Source organism: Formica exsecta, unplaced genomic scaffold (genome assembly GCF_003651465.1).
Source record: "Formica exsecta isolate Colony F162 unplaced genomic scaffold, ASM365146v1 scaffold933, whole genome shotgun sequence".
In the NCBI taxonomy this organism is placed as follows: Eukaryota; Metazoa; Arthropoda; class Insecta; order Hymenoptera; family Formicidae; genus Formica; species Formica exsecta.
The window spans coordinates 298,843-322,523 of NW_021853700.1; the positions used below are offsets into that span (position 1 = coordinate 298,843).

The window sequence follows — 23,681 nt, forward strand, 5'->3', positions numbered from 1 at the left end:
TATCAAAGTTAAAAAAAAAAAAGAAAGAAAAGAGGGATAAGAAATGTAAAGTAAGATCTTCTACAATACATATAAAAAATTGTGTCACAAGTTTTATTTAAAAAATGAAAGAGCTAAGAAGTAATTCTTCTTGATATATTTAATATTATTTTTTTCATAGAAATATGAATATGCGTAGACTGACATTACATAAAACTTGATTTTCTTACATTAACATTATCGGATAATTATTCATAAAGCATTGATTCTGTAATTATCATATGTATATATTATGTTGAGACAGATATTCTTGTAACAAACGAGATAAAGAAAGAGTGGATTATTTATCATGTTTAAACCACAAAGATACACTACATTATAATTTTGTGATTTCTTTTTTATCTATATAAAAACCATCAAATTATTATGTAATATCAAGTACAAGGCTATAGAGATGTTTGTAATATCCACAGGTCAGGTGACGCGCGCGCGTGTTATTTCTAAAAATAAAACTAAAAAAGGATAGTAGACGCGAGCGTTTTTCGCGTTAAAGATACAGACAATCGCTCGTGAAATAATTTGAATACTTTGAATGCTTTTAGGGAATATTCATCAGCGTTTCCTGGAACACACGCGCCACTTCTCCGACAGCCTAACTAACCTCCTCTCCGAAAGATGTTGAATAAATATGAGATTACATTTACAAAAGGAGATGAGTCATTCGCGCAGTTTTCGGGGAACCGATTCTGTCCGCCAACGACCCAAGAGGCGGGAAGTCGCGTCGACATCCCGGGAATCCGCTGAGAGAGACGGATACACACATACCTGACACCTGCAAACGACGTCAGCGTCCATCGCCAGCATGTCCACGACCTTTCCCTTGCCCTCGTCGCCCCATTGCGCGCCAAGAACTACCGTGACCTTCGATATAGAACCGCCGCCCGTGGACGTCCGCTGTTTCTTCCTCGGCGAGACCGGGGCACCATTGCCGTTCGCCTGCTGCATCCTCGGGTATACACTGGGATGTCTACGATTGCGAGGATGATCCGTCCGCGCCGGTGTTCCCGCGGAAAACGCGATCCTTCGCGAACAAGTTCCGTCCTGCTTCCTACCACCTCGCCGGGAAACAGCTGACGCGACAGAAATCGGCCGGAACGATTCGGGGCGAGTCGCCGCTTTTGATCTCCCCGACACTCTCCACTCCCCTTCCCCCGTATTCCTCTCCTCTCCTCTCCCGCGCCGAAACCTAACCTGCCTGGTTAAAGCTGGTTTCTATCGGATCAAACGCGTATACGTTCGACACGATATTCGGCTTGCGCGCTTTTCTATCTTCTGCCGAAAAATATATCGAATTATCGCGCAATTACATACTTTTTTTCTAAAATCTAATCAATTTAGGATGTCATGCGCGATAAGGCAAACGATGGACGTAATCGCGATTTTAATTCATATGAACCGTGCATAAGATAAACGCGCGAATAACGCATTGCCTGGGAAATTTTAATGTTTTTCATTCAGCGCTACACTTGACATAAATTATTTCCTGTATACTATATTAACTGCATTTTAGGAAATCTGAACAATTAAATTGGCGAACTAATTATTAAATTTTATTGATCAAACAAAAGGATTATAGTATCTATAAGGAAGTTCATTATAATTGACCTTGTGCTCGTTCAGTGTCGACTCCGATCCGTATATATATATCCTATAGATATTTTGTCGACGACTATTTTTCTATTCGCGTGCAAGAGGATTGTCGAAATAGTTAGAATCGACATAAAAATACAGATTGGAAATAGTTGATAATAGAAATTATAAGTTCCCAGACAGCACAAGGATGTCCTTAGGACGTCCAAAGGGCATCCAGGACATACATGTAGGATATCCTGAGGATATCCTATTTTAATCCTCGGATCTCCTCTGGATGTCCTGAGGAAGAGTAAATGATAGCCGTACACTAGCCTCTGGAGAATCCAGGGAGATCCTGTGAAACATCTGTGGAACATCTTAAGGATTTCTATAGGATATGTTAGGGATATTTTTCACACGTTAAAAAGAACAAATTCTAAAATTTAAATATAAATTAAGATTGCGTTCTGTTATTTACTGCCAATACTAAAAATCTAATACTAAAAATAGTTCACGTTCTTTAATATTTGAGGTTTTCGTGCTGTACATAAATATTTTAGGTTTATGTGTAATATTTTCAAAACAATCCAATATCTGAATCTGAATTCCCTATGTTGGGATTGCATCAGAAATTGAACTGATAAAAAATAATTATATTTTTAATTTCCTGTTAGTTGCTCTTTGCAAGCTTTATATAATTCTCATGACCAAATCTCAAATACGAGTTTGCGCGTCGCATAGCGGTAAACAAACGAACTAGCGGTTGAATACTATTTTTTGTAAAGTTTTTGGAATGTTGCGCATAGTAACATTTCTCATGAAATATTAAATAAACAATAATTTTGAATATGTGAAAATGTGCGCATCAAATTCAATTATTAATATTAAACGAAATTAATGTTAACAATTAATTGCACATGTATATGTCCTCTGGAAATCCAAAGGACATTCAATATAATAGACAGGGCAGATATCCTACAGACATCCAGGAGTTATCCAATGGACATTTATAGGACATTAATACTTATTACAATACTTAAAATTTCTAAATTATATTAAATAGCCTACATAACCGAAAGTAATCATGTATGCATATTAAATTTTCATAAAATATATTTATAATAATATCTTAAAACATCCTACAAATATCCTGAACCATCCTGGACATATTCAGGATGATCCTGAGGACGTTTTGTGCTGTCTGGGTTAAATTAAGAAAAGTAAAAACATTTTATAATATTTTATTGAAATTGATGATCTATATACTTTATATCTATCTACTTTAAATTGATACTTTGTCTAACGAATGGAAATTCAAAAAGAACAAGAAGAATTCTTGGCTTCCTACAGATGGAGAAATACTCGATTGGCGAAGGTTTATTTCAGTACGCATGATGATGTAATTGTGGAGTAATCCGAGTAATCATACTATCCGTTGAGAAACGATGATCGTTCGTGCGTCCAAGACGATAATTTAAAAGATAAGCACCGTATATATATATACACATATATAATCTACATTCATTCATGGCTCGATATGTAAATTGTACTCTTTTTACTCTTTTATAGTTTCTTTTTAAACATACGAATTTCTTCATCGAGCATTCTAATATGATAGAGAATTTTTATAAGATTTTATTTGGAAATTGAAGGAATTGTTTTAGCAAACCGTCACCAAATTACGCGAAATTTTTAATTTTTTTAAATTTTAAATTTATCGCGCTTTTACATAAAGCCTTTCAAGAAAACCAACGACAGGTCTTTTTTCGTTGCAATGTCATTGTGATTAATCAAAATTGCAAATTTCCAACGGAAAAAAGACTGAGAAAATCGTTTATCGAACTACTCGGTATCGTGTTTAACTTTAGAATAAGCTTGTGCCTGGCAAAGTAACAATACGTATACCGGAAAAAGCTGGGCGCACAAGCGCTGTTCAATATTTACATCATCGAAATGGATATATTACCGGATTAGAGACGTGACCCCCGTGGCTTTTTAATTATACAAGCCTCAATGCACCGAGACATCTGCCCTATAGAAACTCTCCGTTCGACGAGAAGAGATTCGTTCCCTCGCTACCGAGTATCAATTACATTGTTATTATTACAGGGGAGTAGCCGAGGAGAGATGCGGTCAGAGAGATAATACACTGGTATAAGAGCATGCACAACAATGGGACAGGTACACGCGGCGTTAACCGAAGCGCGATCCCCCCCCCCCCCCTTTACCCCCCTTGTCGTGCGAGCAATGCGATAGCCATCGCGCGTGCAACTATGCGTTTAATTTGGATTTGCCGCAAAGAGAGAAAGAGAGAAGAAGAGGATGATGCGTGTCGCGAAAACGAGGGGTACGCGCCCCACGAGATAGAGACCCGGGAGCGCGTACTTTTTATAGGTGTGCGTACACACGCATGAGACATATGTGTCCGTATACGCGCAATATATATATATATAGCGAGGAGTTCGTCCTTCGGAAGGTTTAGTGAAACATTCGGGATGACGAGCGAAGCACGGATGAGGAACACGGATTTCAGCATATCCCGTATACTGTCGGACGATCGCGGTTGCTCGCCGAAGACGCGGGCGGATCGGGAGCGGAGGAGCGTCGAGCTGGACGAGAGTCCCGCGCGAAAGTCGCGCGTCCGCTTCCCGGATCACTCGGGAGCGAACGAGGAACGAGAAGCGTCGCGATGCGAGGGAGAGACGCGACGCGAGGAATGCACCGATCGTGTCGTCCCAGGCGAGATGACGGATCCTTTCGTCGTCGGCGCGACGCAACGGGACAGCGAGATACGAAGAGCCGATCTCACGTGGCTCCAGTACACCCGGTACAGACCGCCGAAATTACCCAGGAGGTCCTACGTCGAGAGGCGAACCAAGCGGCGAATGGACGATCGTCCCCGCATCCCATTCTCCTCGTCGCAGCTGCAGGTGTTGGAGGACAGGTACAGGAGGAGCGCCTACCTGTCCAGAAACGACGTCGTCGAGATGTCCGCGATGTTGAGACTGCCGCAGAGCAAAGTATGTCGAAAAAAAAAAAAAAAAATAGGAAATTCTCTTTTTCTTTCTCTTCCTGTCTGAGACGTTTTACCTGCGAACGATCGGTGCTATTAATTCTGTGTTTGTCCATGTATGTCATTGACATTAGATTCTTTGCGTTACGTTGATATTCTCCATCGATTCGCTCCGTTCACGCGGGTGTATTCGAATTTAAATGTTTCGGTCGCAATTTTGGTAGATAAGACAGATTTCTGTTTTATTGGTTGTTCAAAAGTTATCGACACATGATAATGTAGCGAGATTGCATGAAACCATTAGGCCCTGCGCACAATAGAGAAAATATTAGGAATAGGAATGAAATATTAAATATCAGGAGGAGCAATTTGGAATTATTTTACTTCAAACAAGAGAACGGAATGGATTAACCCATAATGAAATAAAAAAATAAAAATTAGAAATAATTAATCCATTCTGTTTCCTTGTTTGAAGTAAAATAATTCCAAATTGCTCCTCCTGATATTTAATATTTTATTCCTATTCCTAATATTTCCTCTATTGTGCGCAGGGCTTTATTCGAAATGTGATTTTATATATATATTATTGCTTTTTTTTGCAGATAAAGATCTGGTTTCAAAATCGTCGAGCGAGACAAAGACGCGAATCGCTGAATTCCACGATAGTGGCGCGATGACAGGACAATATAGAATAAAGCTCTGCAACGGTTTCAAGGTTCAAAGTCGTGGAGGATTTTCGTCGAGGACGTAGGATTTGAATCCGAATTATATTTCAAACGATTCGACTTTTCATATTGCAACTATTTATTTTATGCATTCTTGATTTTTGTACAAATACAGATTTATAAATATATTTAATGTATGTAAAATAATGTACAGACCAATTTTGTTTAGTGCGACAAGAAGCGAGGCTAACATTATGCTTTAAGAGGATGCCGGATACCGACAGAATGCGAATATTAGTAGTTAATAAAATGGACATAAGCCTTTCGCTATAAATCATCATCGAAAATAACAAAAAATATAAATATACAGTTAAATTTTCATTGTGTCAGAAATAAAAGACGCGTTGTAAATATATATAATAAGACATATGAAAATATCACAAATTTCAAAACCAAAAACGAACAATTTTATAATTCGCCCGAAACAATAAAAAAAAAAAAAAAATGTCCGAAAACAAACAATTCTATAATTCATCCGAAATGATAAAAAAAGAAAAAAATGACCATGCTATAACAAAATTAATATTTTTGCACGAATAACATATGTAATAGTTACAAAAAATACGTAAAAATCAAATGAAAAGAGAATGACATTGTCACGAGATAAATCGACACGATTTACATAGTAATATTTTGATCCCGCCAAAAAGAGATCGGACAAAGTAAAAAAATAAAAAAGATATATATAAATCTCGTCTGAGAAAGAGAGAGGAAGAGAAGTTTTCTCTCCGATCTTGTTCTATGCATAACTTGACATTTAATTTAAATGTCTATCGCGAGAGGTCAGTTTTGTCGTCTCGATGCTCGCCGCTCTCTCGTTTCTTCCTCAACACCGGCTGCGCGAGTGGATATGTGTGCATCATATTTAATTTATATATATGTATATGATAGGCACGAGATATCGAACAATAATCTTTTTCCATCATAGAGTAGCCCTACGAATTACGGTTTTAACATAACGGATAAGGCTAATAATGCCGTTGCAAGTTCACGACGTTCAGGTAATTATCCAATTCCAATCGGGAAACAGGCGTCCATCCCTCCAAGATCGAACGATTTAAACCACGGGGTTATCTTCGCAACGTTATTCACGCTCGCATCTCACGATCGCTCTTTGCGATTTAAATAACTCTATTGCCATTTAAAATATACTCTCGCAAGCGCAAAAACGGACAGCGAATGATATTCTGGTATGTGTGTTCCTTTTATTTTGCAGCAAAATGTCGTGGAGCCAATGCAGGTTGATGCTCCTACAGAGGATAATGATAATGCTGAGGAAGAACCGTATATAGTAGAAAATCCAACGTTGGTACGTAAAATTTTTTTAATCTGAAAATGATTTTCATTTTAGGTTAAACAAATGCAATCACTGTATCATGTTTTCTTAACATCAGGATTTGGAGGTATACGCCAACAGTTATACCGGACTTGCAAAATTGCATAGACTTGTATATATCGCCGATCATTGTCCATTATTGAGAATAGAAGCATTGAAAATGGCAATTACTTATGTGATGACCACGTACAATGTTTCGCTTTATATAATGCTACATAAAAAGCTCGTTGAAGCTATGGGTACTCCTGGATTACCAGATGTGGCGGCGCAGTCTACTTCACAAGATATGTTAACGATGGATCAAACATGGGTAGAGACTCGATCAAAGAAAGCTGCTCTAAAATTGGAGAAATTTGATACTGATCTGAAAAATTACAAGAGCAATTCTATCAAGGAGAGCATACGAAGAGGTCATGATGATTTGGGAGATCATTATTTGAATTGCGGCGATCTTGTTCACGCCTTGAAATGCTATTCCAGAGCACGAGATTACTGTACCAGTGGCAAACATGTTGTGAATATGTGTTTAAACGTAATCAAGGTTTCTGTATATTTACAAAATTGGTCACACGTACTTAGTTATGTTACCAAGGCTGAAGGTACACCAGACTTTCCGGAATTGCACGGCAAAGATAATAATCAGGCCATAATTACAAAATTAAAAGTAGCAGCAGGTTTGGCAGAATTGGCAACAAGAAAGTATAAGATGGCTGCAAAACATTTTTTACAAGCGTCCTTAGACCATTGCGATTGCCCTGAGTTATTGTCTCCTGGAAACGTGGCTCTCTATGGAGGACTTTGTGCTTTAGCTACTTTTGACAGACACGAACTGCAAAAACAAGTTATATTTAGTAGTTCTTTCAAATTATTTTTAGAGTTAGAACCGCAACTTCGAGATATAATATTCAAATTTTACGAATCAAAGTATGCCTCCTGTTTGAAATTGCTTGATGAGATAAAGGATAATATTCTCTTGGATATGTATATAGCACCTCACGTGAATCTGTTGTATACGCAAATTCGAAATAGGGCCTTGATACAATACTTTAGTCCTTACCTAAGTGCAGACATGAGACGAATGGCAACAGCATTCAACAGAACAGTATCCGAATTGGAGGATGAGCTCATGCAACTTATTCTCGATGGTCAGATTCAAGCTCGTATAGATTCACACAATAAGGTAAGTGCTGCTTGCAGACTTGATTACACATAATATATTTTTCTTTAACAATATTTTAAGCGTATATTTTTGAAATTATTATAGATTTTGTACGCAAAGGATGTCGATCAACGTAGCACTACTTTCGAAAAATCTATGAGCGTTGGGAAAGATTATCAGAGGCGTACGCGTATGTTGATCTTAAGAGCCGCAATGTTGAAACAGCAAATTCACGTAAAGGTAAATTATAATTAAAGGAAATATCTTTGAGATTATACATGTTCCTCCATTATCGCGCAGTAACTGTAAAAACTTTATCGAAACATTTTGCTTCTATTTAAAAACACATTGTTTATTTTGATAGAGTCCTCAACGCGACAGTACGCAAGGAGGTGAGATGTCGGTAGCACCTGGAAATGGTACTTTAGCAGCAAAAAATTGAAACGTCGTTTGATATCTTATGTTCTGAAAACAAAAAAAAAATTTATATTTATGCGTGTTAACTGCCACGATCACCTAGATATGAGATAAGATTTCATCTCCGCATTCGACATTGCGTTATTTACATTTTTTCCAATGTTGATGTCCTATACCTCATTTACAGCGTATAATATATGGCATGTATATAATATTGCTACATTGTGTTTTTAAAATACAAGTTTATATATATATATATATATATATATATATATATATATATATGTAAACCTTTCTCTCAATCATGATTATGGAATCATAACAGAGGAAAGTGTGTAACATAGACCAACTTTTTGATTAATTAAAAAAAACTGTACTAATATGTTCTGTTTCACACAAGGAAATTATATATTGAAAGATGCTAATTTTAAGTTCCTCCGTATATAAACGATGCGAACGAACCTAAGACTAACATATTCTGCTGGGATTTAGAATAAATTCATTACATTAAATACACATATATGTATTGTCAATATATAATTTATGTATTTTTCCATAATTGCAAATCTAATCTCCGTTGTATATTTATTGTATATATATATCTGTTTTTTTTATATACAAGGAATTATTCATTTTTTATTTACAAGGAATGTTAAAAAATGGAAGAAGCAAATATGAAGGAGCTTTAGATATCATAGTAACAATCAAAAGTCCCTAGCGAACAGACTCGCTCGTTTCGTCAACTCGGAAATGCCAAACTTCAGACGCGTGCGTGTTCTAATCGATATAATGGATGGTGGCTATGTCTACTAAGGTTTCGTCAGTGCGATGCATAAACAAATCGAACGAGCGTTCTGTGAGTCAGCGTGCGCATGAAAAGAATCACCATTGTAGGTTTTTGCTTCCGACGACGAGAGAGTTGGTCGTTTTCGCGTGATCGGCCCGACACCGGATGTGTCGTCATGCCGTGTTGGCCAAGTTGGGATATCATGACATATTTTATATGTTAATATTCTAATCGCGAGATATATTTATATTTATTTTGAGGAGAGAGACGCGAAAGCGAAAACGTCTCAAAGATGGTTTTGGCGGACCTCGGACGTAAAATTACGTCGGCCCTGCGGTCGCTCAGTAATGCGACTGTCATCAATGAGGAGGTAAGTTTGCGTGTTTATCCGATATTCCCACGGCGAGATGATTCTCAAAGACGGTTTGTAAACAACGAATTAAATTGTCATAATTTAATATCTTCCAGCGTTGTATTCTTTATTCTAACATAGGATGCTTTGCACTTTTTTCAGAAATGTCTATGTATTTCTAATTATTTCTAATAACCTCGTTATATATGTCAAACTTATGTTTACATCGTAGGTTGGATTTGTGTTAAATTTATTGCGTGATAATATAGTAGATACCATAGGAATTTCGAAGAATTTTATTCTCGTCTTCAAAATATTATTTCTTTAAAATTATTTTTTTACTTTTTTATTTTTATATTCTATTAATATTATTTTTATATACATATGCCCATCGTTCTTTTAGTATATATCTTTTATAATTTGTTCTCGCTATTGTTTGTAGTTGTATCTTTACTATGCATTTTTATTAACAAATATACTTTTTTCCAGGTTTTGAATTCTATGCTAAAGGAGATATGTGCAGCATTACTTGAAGCTGATGTAAATATTAGATTAGTGAAAAAATTACGAGAAAATGTGCGCCAGGTTATCGATTTTGAAGACATGGCTGGTGGTCTTAATAAAAGGCGGATGATACAGAGCGCCGTCTTCAAAGAACTTGTAAAGGTTAGTCTCTCGTTTAATATATTTCTAAAGGCAACAATATTTACAGATGTATGAAAAATATATGTCAATACAACAGATATAGTTCTTAGCATTTAAATATATGTTTAATCAATAATTCTTTTAGTTGATTGATCCTGGTGTAAAAGCGTATCAACCAGTAAAAGGCCGTCCTAACGTGATTATGTTTGTCGGTTTGCAAGGTTCTGGTAAAACAACCACTTGTACCAAACTCGCGTATCATTATCTTAAGAAAAATTGGAAGGCATGTTTAGTATGCGCCGATACCTTCCGTGCTGGTGCGTACGATCAGATAAAACAGAATGCTACAAAAGCTAGAATACCATTCTATGGAAGGTAATTAATTGTAGAAGCAGAAAATGTTTATTACTATTCATTCTTTATGTATCCATACTAATACATAATTCTTTCTAAATTTAGTTATACAGAGGTGGATCCTGTAACAATTGCCCAAGATGGTGTTGATATGTTTAAGAAGGAAGGATATGAGATAATCATTGTAGATACAAGTGGAAGACATAAACAGGAAGAATCATTGTTTGAGGAAATGTTGCAGGTCGCCAATGCTGTGGTAAAATTATAATACATTGTTTTATTTGTATATAAAAAAACCAGTTTTTTAAATTCTAATAAGTTTTTATGTGTTGTAGCAACCAGATAATATAATCTTTGTAATGGATGCAACGATAGGTCAAGCTTGCGAAGCACAGGCAAAAGCTTTTAAGGAACGTGTTAATGTTGGTTCTATCATCATTACAAAACTGGATGGCCATGCTAAAGGTGGTGGAGCACTTTCTGCGTGAGTTTCTTTTTTTATCAATTTCTCTCTCTAGTTTAGTAATTTTATATATTATTGTTTATCACATTATATTTATACAAAATAAAAGATACACAAAGTTACTTCTTATTATATACTAGAATAAATGGTTGTAATAATAATTATTTTCACAATAGACCATTTCTCTCTTTTTATTCTTTGTATTTAATTTTTTTCAGTGTTGCAGCGACACAAAGTCCTGTAATATTTGTTGGTACAGGAGAACATATAGACGATTTAGAACCATTTAAAACAAAACCATTTATTAGTAAATTGCTGGGTATGGGAGACATTGAAGGTCTTATTGATAAAGTAAATGAACTCAATCTAGATGATAATGAAGAACTACTTGAGAAAATCAAACATGGTCAATTTACTTTACGAGATATGTATGAACAGTTTCAAAATATTATGAAGATGGGACCATTTTCACAATTAATGGTAAATGTCATTGATATAAGTTAATAGAAAAATTAATTTTTTAAAAGTTGAAAATGTAACATACACTAGTATTTTATAATTGCTTCTAATGTTTCATTATGTGTAGGGTATGATTCCTGGATTTAGTCAAGATTTTATGTCAAAAGGAACAGAGCAGGAATCAATGGCAAGACTAAAGCGGTTGATGACTATTATGGACAGTATGAATGATTCAGGTTTGATATTGTTTAAGATGCTTCTTTTATGTTTTTTATGAACTTTAGTTTCTCAGCATTATTTTATGTGTTCTATATTTATGTTAGAATTAGACAGTAGAGACGGAGCTAAGTTATTTAGCAAACAACCTGGAAGAATAATGAGAGTAGCAAGGGGTTCTGGTGTAACGGAGAAAGAGGTTAAAGATCTAATTACACAATATACAAAATTCGCAGCTGTTGTTAAGAAGATGGGAGGTATAAAAGGTTTATTCAAAGCGGGAGATATGGCGAAAAATGTTAATCCAACGCAAATGGCAAAACTGAATCATCAAATGGCTAAAATGATGGATCCGCGTGTACTACATCAAATGGGTGAGCAATGATATATTTTAATAGATTAAATCTATTAATAAGTTGAAAATGTTCTTGTATACTTTTATGTGAACTATATAATTTCTTAAATGTATATTAAAGAGTTAGGTTTTAGTAAAAAATGTATACAGTATAAAAAAGATGTGTCAATTTAATTTATTTCATACTTGAAAGTTTGTAGCCATTCTTTTTACAAAAAGTTGTTCATGATTATTTTAGGTGGGATGCCAGGATTGCAAAATATAATGAAACAGTTACAACAGGGCGCTGCAGGTGGATTGGGAAATTTAATGGGAGGTTTTGGTGGTAAATCCTGAGAAGAGGTTCCAGGCAGTGCAATTACTGCCATTAAGGACGTTACGTATCGTTATATACAACTTGCGAGAAAATTACGTCGTATTTGAACTACGATACTGAAGGAATTGTGTTTAAAGCCTTTTTCTTTTCAATCGTTGAATGTGTTTTATATAAATAATGGCATCACGAAAATCATATGTAACGGCAGTGACATTAATAGCCGATTCTTCAACATACTTTATCATTTTTTCAATTGCTCATCGAATCGTTAAAAAAAAAATACTTTTGATGTAAATGCAATAAATTATCAAAATATGCTAAAGTTCATGTCATAATGGAAACATTAACTTATTCCGACATTGTTTATAGCCCCTTATATATCCTTGTATTTTAAAATTTTATTGAACTTATTTTTTTAAACGACTTTGTTGCTTGCTATCCTTTTAATATAGAGTTAAATAACTTTATATGGAGAGAAAGTATCTATTATATTTCTATTATGTAAAGTATACATATATATGTTGCATAATAAAAAATTAATATTTTTAGTTGATGTTGTTACAATCAAATAATAAAAGTGCAATTGATATGTAAATATGATAAATATGATTATCAATGCAAACATTTATATTTGCATATATATTTTGTTAAAACAAAAATATAATTAAAATTTAAGTTATTATTTTTAAGTTTCAGGCAAAAACACAGTCATATGTTTTATACTTATGAATATTAGCACAATGATTAACATATATTAATATTAATAATAATTAGTTTATTTGTCTATGTAAGTAATACTTAATGATAGTAGCAAAAGTAATGCTAGACTATTATTCGCGAGTTTCAGATCTTTATTCTAAAACAGATGACAGATCTTGTTATACATGCTTACAATCTTTAATTAAATGGCACGTTTTTTCTTTTAAACTGGTTATATAATTTTTTATGTTGTTTCTCTTTAATATTATCTAATCCACGATATATTATCTCAGATATCTATTTCCTTATGAAATATGAAATAATAACAATATATGATAAATATATGATAACAACGTAGGAAATATTATATTTAACATTTTTCGCATAATATATAATTAACGCGTATATTATAAATATCTTTGATTTGACTCAATTACAGGTACAAGTGCTACACTCTACTAGAGCATGTATAATACTGTATGTGCTTTAAATATCTTAGCAACTTATTTGTACGGAAAGATCTTTGAGCAACCGAGATAGAGTGTAAAATATCAAGTGACATGTTAGATAGGAATGTAACATTTTCAATGGTAATGCATTCGTTTCAATGTAAAATACTTTAAAGCTTTCGAAGAACAGCTAGATAGATTAATCGACATTGTGCGCGTGGTTGAGAAATTACAGTCCTATTAACTGTCCAATCCTATTAATCTGCTGCTTACTGTCCGACTCCTTAAATACTTTCGAAATCGTACGCGTCAAAGGAAACGTTTCGTTTGTGCTGTAGCAAGTGCCATTCCAATCATCAACATTTAAAGACAGAATCATAGCTCCCTTGAAGCCACTTGTACGAATCCATGTACTCTGCAATATAAATAGTTCAAATGTGAATTTATTTCACATGTTAAAGATTATATTTATATGATATTGCACACAGTGCAATATCATATAAATATAATGTTCAATATATATTTTGCTCTAACAAAGGAAAATACGATACCTTGTAGTAGATGCTCTCCTCGTTATCGTAAGATATCCATTCCTTGTCTTTAAAAGCGTATGGTACACGACTTTCTTTGTTGAAGACATTCACAGCTCCAGATTTTAAAAATTGACAAACTGTAGGATAAGTTACAAAGCCCTTTATGCCAAGCTTTCCGAATCCATTAGTTGGAGCTTGTAAATTGTGATTCAATGGATTGTCTAACTGGTAAGAGTGACCATAAGCTGGTATGCCGACGACGATCTTTTCCCGTGGCATTCCCTTGGCCACCCAATATTGAGCAGAGAAATTCACATTTAATGTGGATAAATAACCCGTTTCTGTACAACGAGGGAAGAGAGGAGCGTTCAGATCTGTGACTGGGAAGTACCAAACGTAGAAATGATAATCGTATGACATGAGATTCACAAAGTCGACGTGCCTGTAAAGATAGAAAATATTTTTTTTTATGATATTGTTTTTCAAATATTTTACAATTATATTATTTTATGTAACACGCATACTCTGCCATTTCAGGAACACTATAACTTTGATCTACAATAGCCTGCGGCGCCGCGACTGCCACTGTCAGGAGTAATTTTTGTCCACTACGATCGAATTCCTTTCGTAATTCCTGTAACAGCTGCACGAAATGTATCTTTTCACGATCGTCGGCTCCTATCCATGCCGGAAACTCCCAGTCAACGTCAAAGCCGTCCAAATGGTAAGTCTTGGTTACATTTAATACAGATCTTATAAATCTGGACAGAAAGATGTTAACAATAACTATATGTATTCTCTAAAATGTATTACATGTATCGTACATGTGCAGCAATGGGAAATCAATGAGAAAACGTACTTTTTTCTATTTGCATGTGTCTTTACCATCTCGGAAAATCCATCGTGGAGCTCATTATTTCCGCCGGCGCTGATCATGACCTTCAATTTAGGTTCGCGATTCTTTAAAGCGACTACTTGCTTGTACACCCACGCATTGTCTCCTATATCGAGCATGTTGTCTACCACGCTCGCAAAACCCACGATAATATGCGTACAAATATGAGGGTCAATGTGCGACGGACTGAGCTCCCACGACGTGTTCAGGTCCCACGGTATTGTGTAGTAGCATACGATGACCTGGCTAAATATAGGATAGATTTTTGACATAAGTACACAGACTCGCATGTATCCTAGATAGATTTTGGATGATCGAAAAATGTTTTCTCACCTGGTGGTATTGCGGTGGTATTGTTCCGCTGCACCGACACTTGTGTTCCTGTCCGCATTCTGGTTCTCCTTCGTCGATTCGGCGTACATCCGAGCCCTACGTAGCCACGTAGCAATCTTGGCATTGTCAATTTGTTCCTCCACGAATCTATTGGCTTTCGGGGCCCTCAGAACGAGTATGCCGAACCAAGCGCGCGTAATAAATAGAATCCCGACGATCAGGAATGTCAAAGTAAGACAAACGACTTGCGTTCTCCAGCGTGGTCTAAAAGATATTTATTTTGTATTACGTTGCATCGAAATATCCAAATAATACGAGTAATTGCGCGCATATAAAAGACCGTCACGGATGTGGAACATCGCGTTTATGCGAAGCAAAATCTTCGATTAATCGCGATGACCTTTCGTGACGAGAGGCGTGAAAGTTCAAAAGCTAGGAATGACGTATGAATTTGCCGTAGTGCGAAAAATCGATACAAAATTTTCTGTCCTTCTCCCACACTCTCTCTTTCTCTCCCATACAAACGGATACGTTTCATTAAGCAACCCCGAAGAATACGCGCGTGTTTACGCAAACGCGCGATACACTCGCCCTCCTCTCGTCTCTCTTTTAATACATGATAAAAAGTATTATTATATATTAAGATATATGTACTCACTGTCTTATATCGGTTAGTAATTCATATTTGGCCTGTGGCACAGGTATTTGGTTAACCATTGAATGATTTTATTATTTTTACTATATTGCCGAGAGTCCACGACAGATTCCTTCTTAAAAAACCAATTAGACAGGCGATCGAAAGAACGCTATTCTTTTATTATCGACAATAGAGTCGACCCGTTTGACAATCCGTTCCGGATCGCGCGCTACTGATAATCGGAGACAAAGCGTTCGAACACACTGACGAAACGAGCCGAGATCATACGTAGATATCGGTACTACGTATCCATACGTAGACGGATCACGGATAGTCAACGAGCGAAGAATTCGCGTTATTTACGACAATTGCATAACGTGATGGGTGTGTTCCATCGCGATTTACCGAATATATATACGGGCAACAATAATCGCGATCAACCAACGTATACATGTGTGCGCATATGTATGTACGTACAATACATGCGACGATGTGTCAAATGTTGTTGCTCTTTCGCACGAATCGCCGATTGGTTCGGAAATGTATTTCTAGGGGGCGTGTATCTATAGAGGTCTGTTCATTTTGGTTACATAATAGACTTTGAAAGCATGAACATGTAAAATATATAGATGTAACATTAGCTGTCGACACGAGGAAGGGGGGATCTCGAAGTTATAAATTTTGATTCACATGTGTATCAATCATATCGTCGCAAATCGGTTTTTTTGTAGAAAAATAATGATATGCACAGATTTGCTCTTGAGATTACATATATATATATTTTTTTTTTGCATATTACATATTTATATATATTATATATATATTACACATTTGTATATATATTAATTAAATAATTTAAAAATATAACATGTTAAATACATGTATGCGTGTAACAAAGTATATGTAAATATTATACATAATATATAGCACCACACACACATACGTAAAAATATATATTTTATCTAAGTAATAAAATATAAAAGAAAAACAATTAATAAAAAATTTAAATAGAATGTAATAAAAAGATTCGATAAATTATTATCGTTTCCCATTATTTTTTAATTAAAACGGATGTATCATTTTAATTAATCAGAAATCAGCCTTATAAATTATATATAAAACTTACAATAGCTAAGAAACTTGTAGTAAGTACGTTTCGTTGAATTTGAGATTTGGTATTTGATATATAATATTGTGAAGTGAATCACAGGAAGCAGTGAAATTAGTATATCAGCGAGACAATAAGACGTCATCCTCGGGTCTTGGTAAACGTCGATAACGTTCCTGCGTTACCAAATATACAGATAAGCCACCAAATGATATGAATAGCAATCCTATACAGTTTATTAGTATTCCTTCACCCACAAAGTTTTGGTATTGATACCTGAAATTTAAAGTAGGAGAATGCATCTTTATATTTGATTGTTTGTTACCTTTTTTAATTTTTTTGATAAATCAATTGCTATATACTTCAATGTGAAAATTGCTTTCTCGTTGAGTCCCAATAAACACGATGCGATTGCACCAATAAAAGTTGCAATGCCAAAATACACATGTATTGGCATATAAGAAGATCGTAATGGAGATTGTAACCCAGGGAAGAGGTACGAGATACATCCAGCAACCCACTGTAAATAAGAGATATATAATTAACACGTGTATTTCTCAATTCAAAATTATTGAAAACAATTTTCATAGATTTACCTGACAGCAAAATAATATTACAGTCGTTAATCCCACCCAGCTATGTAGCGTATACATATTTGGCACAGGTTTTGGCGAAGCTAAATTATGACTGTCAAAGACCGCTACTAAAGCAATCACTGTCAATAATACAATAAATAACATCATTCCTGCATGAGTCAGCTTTAGTCGGCGTTTGCGGACATTTCTTTGCGTTCTATAGATGAGCATGGCTAATGAATGGAAAACATATTGTTTATGTTACAGTAACCCAGGGAAGAGGAACGAGATACATCCAGCAACCCACTGTAAATAAGAGATATAATTAACACATGTATTTCTCAATTCAAAATTATTGAAAACAATTTTCATAGATTTACCTGACAGCAAAATAATATTACAGTCGTTAATCCCACCCAGCTATGTAGCGTATACATATTTGGCACAGGTTTTGGCGAAGCTAAATTATGACTGTCAAAGACCGCTACTAAAGCAATCACTGTCAATAATACAATAAATAACATCATTCCTGCATGAGTCAGCTTTAGTCGGCGTTTGCGGACATTTCTTTGCGTTCTATAGATGAGCATGGCTAATGAATGGAAAACATATTGTTTATGTTACATATACACTTATAATGATGAGAGACAATCAACTCTATGTATATATTATACCATTAGCATACAGAAACACGAGTCCTATAGTCATTAACAAAGGATGCCAATTAAACTCAAGTTGCGGATTAGATGTCCATGAGAAACCATCTCTATAGTAACTCGTCCATATGATTACCAAAATTATAAGAAGTGCACCACATGTCTCGTGAAGAGTGAGAAGCGGAATGAAACCTTCCAAAAAATGAGCTTGGGATGATTCTTCCATTTGATCCATATCTGAAATGTTTTATATCTCATTGCGTACATAAATGTTGAGATAAATATAATGTAGATCTTTAAAACAGAAAATGTGCGTATGCTATATTTGTATAATTCTACAAATACTCGAATATTATATTACAACATTAAATTTATGAAATTCTTAATGGATGGATATACCTAGACATCTTGCATATTCATATGGATAGTTTGACATTATGTATACAACTTTAAACAACCCTTAAATAATTGTAATGATATTCTTCCCCCTTATTTATTATTATCATGACGAATTTTTTTGGAAGCAACAGGTCAAGAGCGAAAGAATTGGTAGAAGACAAACAGATGGAACAAAAAATATCTTTATATAAACAGACAACACAATAGATTATACAAAACAAATTGCCATCTATAAATATATGATAGTCACATATTTAATACACCAATTAAGATAATAGCAAAAAGAAACAAATCAATCTTCACATTTTGTTTATATGCGAGAAATAAAATGAAATAAAAAAAATATCAGCGTTTCGTGGACAAAGCGTGTGTGCTTGTGCTGTCATTATAGATGATTGAAACATATGTTTCGTCATAACATACACAGCTGATATAGGAGTGCGATAGCGGTCACTTTTATCTCTTAAATGGACCAATACACTTTGAATATCGGCTCTTATCAGTTTATTGGTTTCTCGATGACGCGATAATATTTATGTAATATAGGCGAGATATAGAGAAAAGGCTTTCAACGAATCAACGAGATATCTGTCGCGTATACGTACCTTTCTTTTAGTTTTTTGCGAATGCTTGCCGCGCAGATATCAACAAGTACGTAGTGCATATATATGTATATATATCAACACATATACACACACATATATATGCATATATATATGGGCGTCGTACTGCGTCGTCATATAATAAATAGAACGTTCAAGTTTCCATCGATTTTTCCTCGAGCTAAAGAAAAATTTGCATTTTAAAGTTTTTGTACAGAGGAGAAAAAAATGAAGTAGCGTTGAGAATAAATTTGTCAATGATAAAATATAATATATTTCGCATCGTGAGAAAATTAAGCCGGAATGCCGGTGAAATCAAGGAAATTAAATGTATCGACAAGGAAAGGCATTTTACAAAAAGATGATGTATATAATATATATGATATCGCGTGTACAAATGTGCATATGTATACTTATTAAACATCGGAATAACTGTAAATTATGTGTGAAATTAATATCGCATTATATATGCCATAAATAAAACATATATTGATTACTTTGAATCAACAAAAATCGAGAATGATCGAATGGTCGAAAACGTCAACGTACTGTCATCCCGTGTGTCGGTAACGTCAGTATAATGTTACATCAATGTATGGTAATATGGCGATGTTACCGATTGGCTATGATTTCCTCCGATATTCAAAAAATCTTAAACATGACGTACGTATTTTAGAGCTTTTTGTTCTCCTCTCTAATCTTTTTTCTCGCTCAATTACATGTCTTTTAAGAAACGCGATTTTAGATGTGAAAGTAGCGAGTTTGTTAGATTACGTATGTTTAAGTAAGGCATCTGTTAACGACCTTCAACAATTTGTTTACATGACACTATACGTGCTTATATCCCATGTCCTTTATTGGCATCGTCGTTAGTTTTCGATAGTCTTTCAAAACGTCAAGATTGCGATTGTCCAGGTACACTTTATATTTAGATATATATATTAATAATAATGCCTTCAAACTGTTAATTGTCACAAAGAATTATATTCTAATCAGAGCGAGCCACAATTTTAATATATATACGGGGTGAATTTCAATTAAAAATAGAACGTTATTTATACATCGCTCTTTATTAAAATTTGTGAAGTTTAGAATACGAAATAGTTTAAAGTACGAAAATATTATAAATATAGTTTTATTCTCTTAAAAATCATCTTTTTAAATATTATTAACGTCATTATTTTTTAAATAGAACTACACATTCGGTCTTTCTTTTTCTCTATTGTAGCTGACATGAACATTGATTTAAGCATTAACGTACGTTATTTTGAAACGTCCTGAAATTTTTTTGGAATCAAACAAATAGTTTTTCAGCGTGTGTGTGTTTATATAATTGTGACATTTATAGTTATTATATTTAATTACATTCATGTTTATTATTATGTTCTTATAGTCATTACATTTACTTTGCATTAAATATTCTAGTATTATATACATAGAAATTAGCGGCACGTTTACATTCTATGTCATACATTTTTCGTAATAAATACTTATATAATTAATGATCTTCAAGATTATGTTAAATATATCCTGAAAAAACAATGATTGAACAACGAATATCAATTTTTGCATCGTCAAAAAAGACATATGTGTATTATAAAAAATATAGACAGAATATTTATTTAGTGTTCAAATCGAAATCGATCTGATTTGCTCAGAAAATAGGTATATCGAAGAAATAATATTTTGATTTTAACAGTAGCATGTTGACATATGCCAATTACAAATATCTATCTATTTGATTGATTCAAGAAAACTAATTTTATAATTTTATAAATTTCTTTTCTCGAAAGATTCTAAATTTCTAAATATCAAGTGTTTTTAAAAGCTCCTCTTATCTCAATGGAATCTCAGCTGATAAAATGCAAGATATAAGAAATATACAGTTTGATTAACAAATTTGATAACTTTAAAGAAAGCGAGTTTGAATAAAAAAAATTGTTTGATTAAACTTAATTCTGTTAAATTTAATAAAAAATGCATTGTATACATAAAATTATATTAATTCTTTCTTAAAAAGAAATACATAGAAAGATCTTATATATTTTTAATAGAAATTACTCCGTTTTTGTATCATATGTTCTTTCTTGTATATTCTCATATAAAAGTTACGCGATGAGAATAAAACCTCGGCGCTGTATTTTACATTTGCATTTCTCTTTTTTCCTATAAAGAAATATTTTTGCAGATACATGGCAATTTACATGGCATTTCTGAGACTGTTATTAAGCAGCGGCTTAATATTCGTTACGACAGCCGTTTTCATCGAAGAAAATGTGAAAGATGAACCATTTGCGGTTACTCCTTGTTTCTCGGACTACGTAGTACCAGTGAATCATGATGTCGAATTAACATTATTTGTCGAGAAATCTTCTAACGGACACTGTTATGCACCATTTCATCTCGAGGCGCAGCAAAACGATAACAACTTTGCCCTCTACGGCAAATCCACTGTCGTCGTTAATATCACTCGTCCAATGCGACACATAAAATTACGCCTACGACAACCGCAAATAAATGGATTGATATTCGTAATGAATAATAAACAAAAATGTCAGAACGGCAAAATACAAAAATATTCATACGATTACGATACGCAATCGTATGATCTTTATTTCCAGAGTGAATTATTAGAAGGGCTTTATACTATAGAGACGGATTTTGTGGGCGGTTTAAATGATATCGTAGGCCTCTCCATAGTCTCGTACTCGACCTCAGAGCGACAAAGGTGAGTAAAATTAAAAGTATATTGTATTTATTGTAGATATCATTTATATTATTCTTTATAAAAAATTATATATATATATATATATATATATATATATATATATATAATTATTTTATTTTTATAAAGACATAAACACATGTATAAACATAAACGCATTATACATGACTAAAAATATTATTTTTTTAAACATATCATTTACATAAAATGCATTTGTAAGTTCTTTTGATTTATCGTCTGAGATATGTCATTATAAAATGTTATAGGTGGATAGTTGCAATAAACGATTTTCAGAAAATCGCGGCCCAATTAATATTTCCGTGTTTAGACCGGTTGGAATTAACGCTCAACTTAACCATAACCATGAGGCATTATATATACAATTTGGTGTCAAATATGAAAGAAACAAAGTATACAAGTGAAAATGGCATAAAGTCATGGCAATATCACATTACTTCCATGACACGTAATTATCTCGTGTTTATCGTATTGAAAGACTTCATTTCTGTTACTCATATGGAATATAAGGACATCCAAATATGGTACAGAAAGGACTTGCAGTGGCACATGGATCATATGTGGGACATTATCTATGATGTCTTTAACTATCTAAAAAACAAATGGCACATAGAGTGTTCCTTTCCGACAATGCACATTATAATTCCAAACGTAGAAGATGGTATGATGAGTCCAGGACTCATTTTTTATAGGTAAAATATGCATATAATTAAAATAAGATATTAATCTTCATTGAAAAATAAAATTAGTTTTGACGATTTAAATAAAAAAATATTGTATGTTTTCTATTTTTTTATATGTAGAGAATAATCATAGTTTTGCCATTTTATTCTCATAGACTTATCAGGTTTTCATAGATTTTTATGGAATAATCATAAAACTGGTGTCATATATTTTCAAATTTATTTAAGAGAATTCACGAACGAACGAACTCTCTCTCTCTCTCTCTCTCTCTCTCTCTCTCTCTCTTTGCTTTTTTACTTATTAAAATTTATCAGATTCTTATTTTTCACTCACGTTAATAAAGACATGAGCCGATTTATGGAAATTGCTCTTTCAGTGAATTAATATATTTGCAATATAATCGACGTACAAAATTATTAAATAATATTCTTAATAATTTATATAAGATTTTTTGATATATTTTATACAATATTATATAAATATAATTTTTAGAGAAATAGATGTTATGCACTGTGAAGAATCGGATCATGAAGCAAACCAAATGCGAATAAAGAGCTTAATAACGCAGAAACTAATATATCAATGTCTCAGTAATACGTCATCTTGGTTAATAGACGGATTGGTTACGTTGATAGAAGTGGATATTATCGATAAGGTTATTTCATATATATTTATCAAATTATAGTTTATTCTTACGTAGTTAAATAAATATTTGTTGATATTGTTACAATGTAATTTTAAAGTTTTTGTAAATTTTTTGTTCTTTCCGTTAAGATCATAGAAAATTAACTATTCAATTCTTTCAAATCCTCTTATAAAATTTGAAGTAAAATATAAAAAGAAAATATTTCACACAGAAAAATAGCGCATATATATAACGTAAAACATGCGATTAAATTATTAGGATGGCGTAAAAGAAGTCCGCAGGCATCCTTTTGCATGAATTCAATTATATATGTTTCATCTCAAACAATTAAATTGCATATTATTTTATAGATATTTTCTTATAATTCTATAAATCTAATATAATAGTAAAACTTATTTTAGCGAGTATATATAGTAGTGCTTTGTCGATGTTGAATATTTTTATTCGTATATTAAAACTGTCATCTCTTTAGTTTTTCGAAGGATCCCGTATGCTGGATTTGTTCGTGGTTCAG

General features: G+C 33.6%; 6 protein-coding genes across 8 annotated transcripts in view; 4 read left to right on the plus strand and 2 right to left on the minus strand.

Moving 5' to 3' along the window:
- Positions 1–3,872: 3,872 nt before the first annotated feature.
- LOC115245287 (homeobox protein MSX-1) lies at positions 3,873–5,582 on the plus strand. Its single transcript, XM_029823534.1, has 3 exons — positions 3,873–4,022; positions 4,056–4,631; positions 5,227–5,582. Exons 1-3 carry the CDS (start codon positions 3,885–3,887, stop codon positions 5,299–5,301), a joined length of 789 nt encoding a protein of 262 aa, XP_029679394.1. The 5' UTR covers positions 3,873–3,884; the 3' UTR covers positions 5,302–5,582.
- A 567-nt stretch (positions 5,583–6,149) lies between these two features.
- Positions 6,150–8,779, plus strand: LOC115245261 (COP9 signalosome complex subunit 1). Its single transcript, XM_029823495.1, has 5 exons — positions 6,150–6,350; positions 6,566–6,658; positions 6,744–7,865; positions 7,950–8,084; positions 8,209–8,779. Exons 1-5 carry the CDS (start codon positions 6,324–6,326, stop codon positions 8,284–8,286), a joined length of 1,455 nt encoding a protein of 484 aa, XP_029679355.1. The 5' UTR covers positions 6,150–6,323; the 3' UTR covers positions 8,287–8,779.
- A 190-nt stretch (positions 8,780–8,969) lies between these two features.
- On the plus strand, positions 8,970–12,551 carry LOC115245260 (signal recognition particle 54 kDa protein). The gene is made up of 9 exons (XM_029823494.1): positions 8,970–9,418; positions 9,890–10,066; positions 10,191–10,420; positions 10,505–10,655; positions 10,735–10,883; positions 11,081–11,342; positions 11,449–11,557; positions 11,645–11,911; positions 12,131–12,551. The coding sequence occupies exons 1-9, from the start codon at positions 9,341–9,343 to the stop codon at positions 12,226–12,228; spliced, it is 1,521 nt and encodes a 506-aa protein (XP_029679354.1). The 5' UTR covers positions 8,970–9,340; the 3' UTR covers positions 12,229–12,551.
- Positions 12,552–12,965: 414 nt separating this feature from the next.
- On the minus strand, positions 12,966–16,304 carry LOC115245262 (chitinase-3-like protein 2). The gene is made up of 6 exons (XM_029823496.1): positions 15,776–16,304; positions 15,118–15,381; positions 14,749–15,030; positions 14,414–14,650; positions 13,908–14,331; positions 12,966–13,771 (listed from the first exon to the last, which is right to left on the minus strand). The coding sequence occupies exons 1-6, from the start codon at positions 15,832–15,834 to the stop codon at positions 13,586–13,588; spliced, it is 1,452 nt and encodes a 483-aa protein (XP_029679356.1). The 5' UTR covers positions 15,835–16,304; the 3' UTR covers positions 12,966–13,585.
- A 209-nt stretch (positions 16,305–16,513) lies between these two features.
- On the minus strand, positions 16,514–19,243 carry LOC115245266 (cytochrome b reductase 1-like). Of its 3 annotated transcripts, none has more exons than XM_029823501.1 (5): positions 19,098–19,243; positions 18,112–18,330; positions 17,818–18,029; positions 17,225–17,382; positions 16,514–17,138 (listed from the first exon to the last, which is right to left on the minus strand). In XM_029823501.1, the coding sequence occupies exons 2-5, from the start codon at positions 18,326–18,328 to the stop codon at positions 16,985–16,987; spliced, it is 741 nt and encodes a 246-aa protein (XP_029679361.1). In that variant the 5' UTR covers positions 18,329–18,330; positions 19,098–19,243; the 3' UTR covers positions 16,514–16,984. The 3 variants fall into 3 exon arrangements, with proteins under 3 accessions (XP_029679361.1, XP_029679362.1, XP_029679360.1); XM_029823502.1 differs by lacking the exon at positions 19,098–19,243 and adding an exon at positions 18,916–19,068; XM_029823500.1 differs by lacking the exon at positions 19,098–19,243 and adding an exon at positions 18,493–18,883.
- Positions 19,244–19,932: 689 nt separating this feature from the next.
- The window catches only part of LOC115245288 (endoplasmic reticulum aminopeptidase 2-like), a 4,309-nt gene continuing 560 nt past the window's right edge, over positions 19,933–23,681 (plus strand). Inside the window, exons 1-5 of the mRNA XM_029823536.1 lie at positions 19,933–20,009; positions 21,283–21,822; positions 22,086–22,529; positions 23,014–23,176; positions 23,640–23,675. Of these exons, the coding sequence (XP_029679396.1) occupies positions 21,287–21,822; positions 22,086–22,529; positions 23,014–23,176; positions 23,640–23,675 (1,179 nt within the window). The 5' untranslated portion in view covers positions 19,933–20,009; positions 21,283–21,286. The remainder of the gene's footprint in view (positions 20,010–21,282; positions 21,823–22,085; positions 22,530–23,013; positions 23,177–23,639; positions 23,676–23,681) is intronic.

Bases quoted from the DNA above. Each gene is read 5' to 3' on its own strand.
- LOC115245287 (XM_029823534.1), top strand. From the start codon at position 3,885: ATGCGTTTAATTTGGATTTGCCGCAAAGAGAGAAAGAGAGAAGAAGAG. The intron at 4,023-4,055 runs TGAGACATATGT...CGCGCAATATAT, and splicing joins TAGGTGTGCGTACACACGCA to ATATATATAGCGAGGAGTTC. The intron at 4,632-5,226 runs GTATGTCGAAAA...TTTTTTTTGCAG, and splicing joins TGAGACTGCCGCAGAGCAAA to ATAAAGATCTGGTTTCAAAA.
- LOC115245261 (XM_029823495.1), top strand. From the start codon at position 6,324: ATGCCGTTGCAAGTTCACGACGTTCAG. The intron at 6,351-6,565 runs GTAATTATCCAA...TTTATTTTGCAG, and splicing joins TGCAAGTTCACGACGTTCAG to CAAAATGTCGTGGAGCCAAT. The intron at 8,085-8,208 runs GTAAATTATAAT...TTATTTTGATAG, and splicing joins AACAGCAAATTCACGTAAAG to AGTCCTCAACGCGACAGTAC.
- LOC115245260 (XM_029823494.1), top strand. From the start codon at position 9,341: ATGGTTTTGGCGGACCTCGGACGTAAAATTACGTCGGCCCTGCGGTCG. The intron at 10,884-11,080 runs GTGAGTTTCTTT...AATTTTTTTCAG, and splicing joins GGTGGTGGAGCACTTTCTGC to TGTTGCAGCGACACAAAGTC. The intron at 11,912-12,130 runs GTGAGCAATGAT...TGATTATTTTAG, and splicing joins GCGTGTACTACATCAAATGG to GTGGGATGCCAGGATTGCAA.
- LOC115245262 (XM_029823496.1), bottom strand. From the start codon at position 15,834: ATGGTTAACCAAATACCTGTGCCACAGGCCAAATATGAATTACTAACC. The intron at 15,382-15,775 runs GTGAGTACATAT...AATATCTTTTAG, and splicing joins TTACTAACCGATATAAGACA to ACCACGCTGGAGAACGCAAG. The intron at 13,772-13,907 runs GTATCGTATTTT...TTTATATTGCAG, and splicing joins AGGAGAGCATCTACTACAAG to AGTACATGGATTCGTACAAG.
- LOC115245266 (XM_029823500.1), bottom strand. From the start codon at position 18,529: ATGTCAAACTATCCATATGAATATGCAAGATGTCTAG. The intron at 18,030-18,111 runs GTATAATATATA...TCCATTCATTAG, and splicing joins CGTGTTTCTGTATGCTAATG to CCATGCTCATCTATAGAACG. The intron at 17,139-17,224 runs GTATATAGCAAT...TTTAAATTTCAG, and splicing joins AAAGCAATTTTCACATTGAA to GTATCAATACCAAAACTTTG.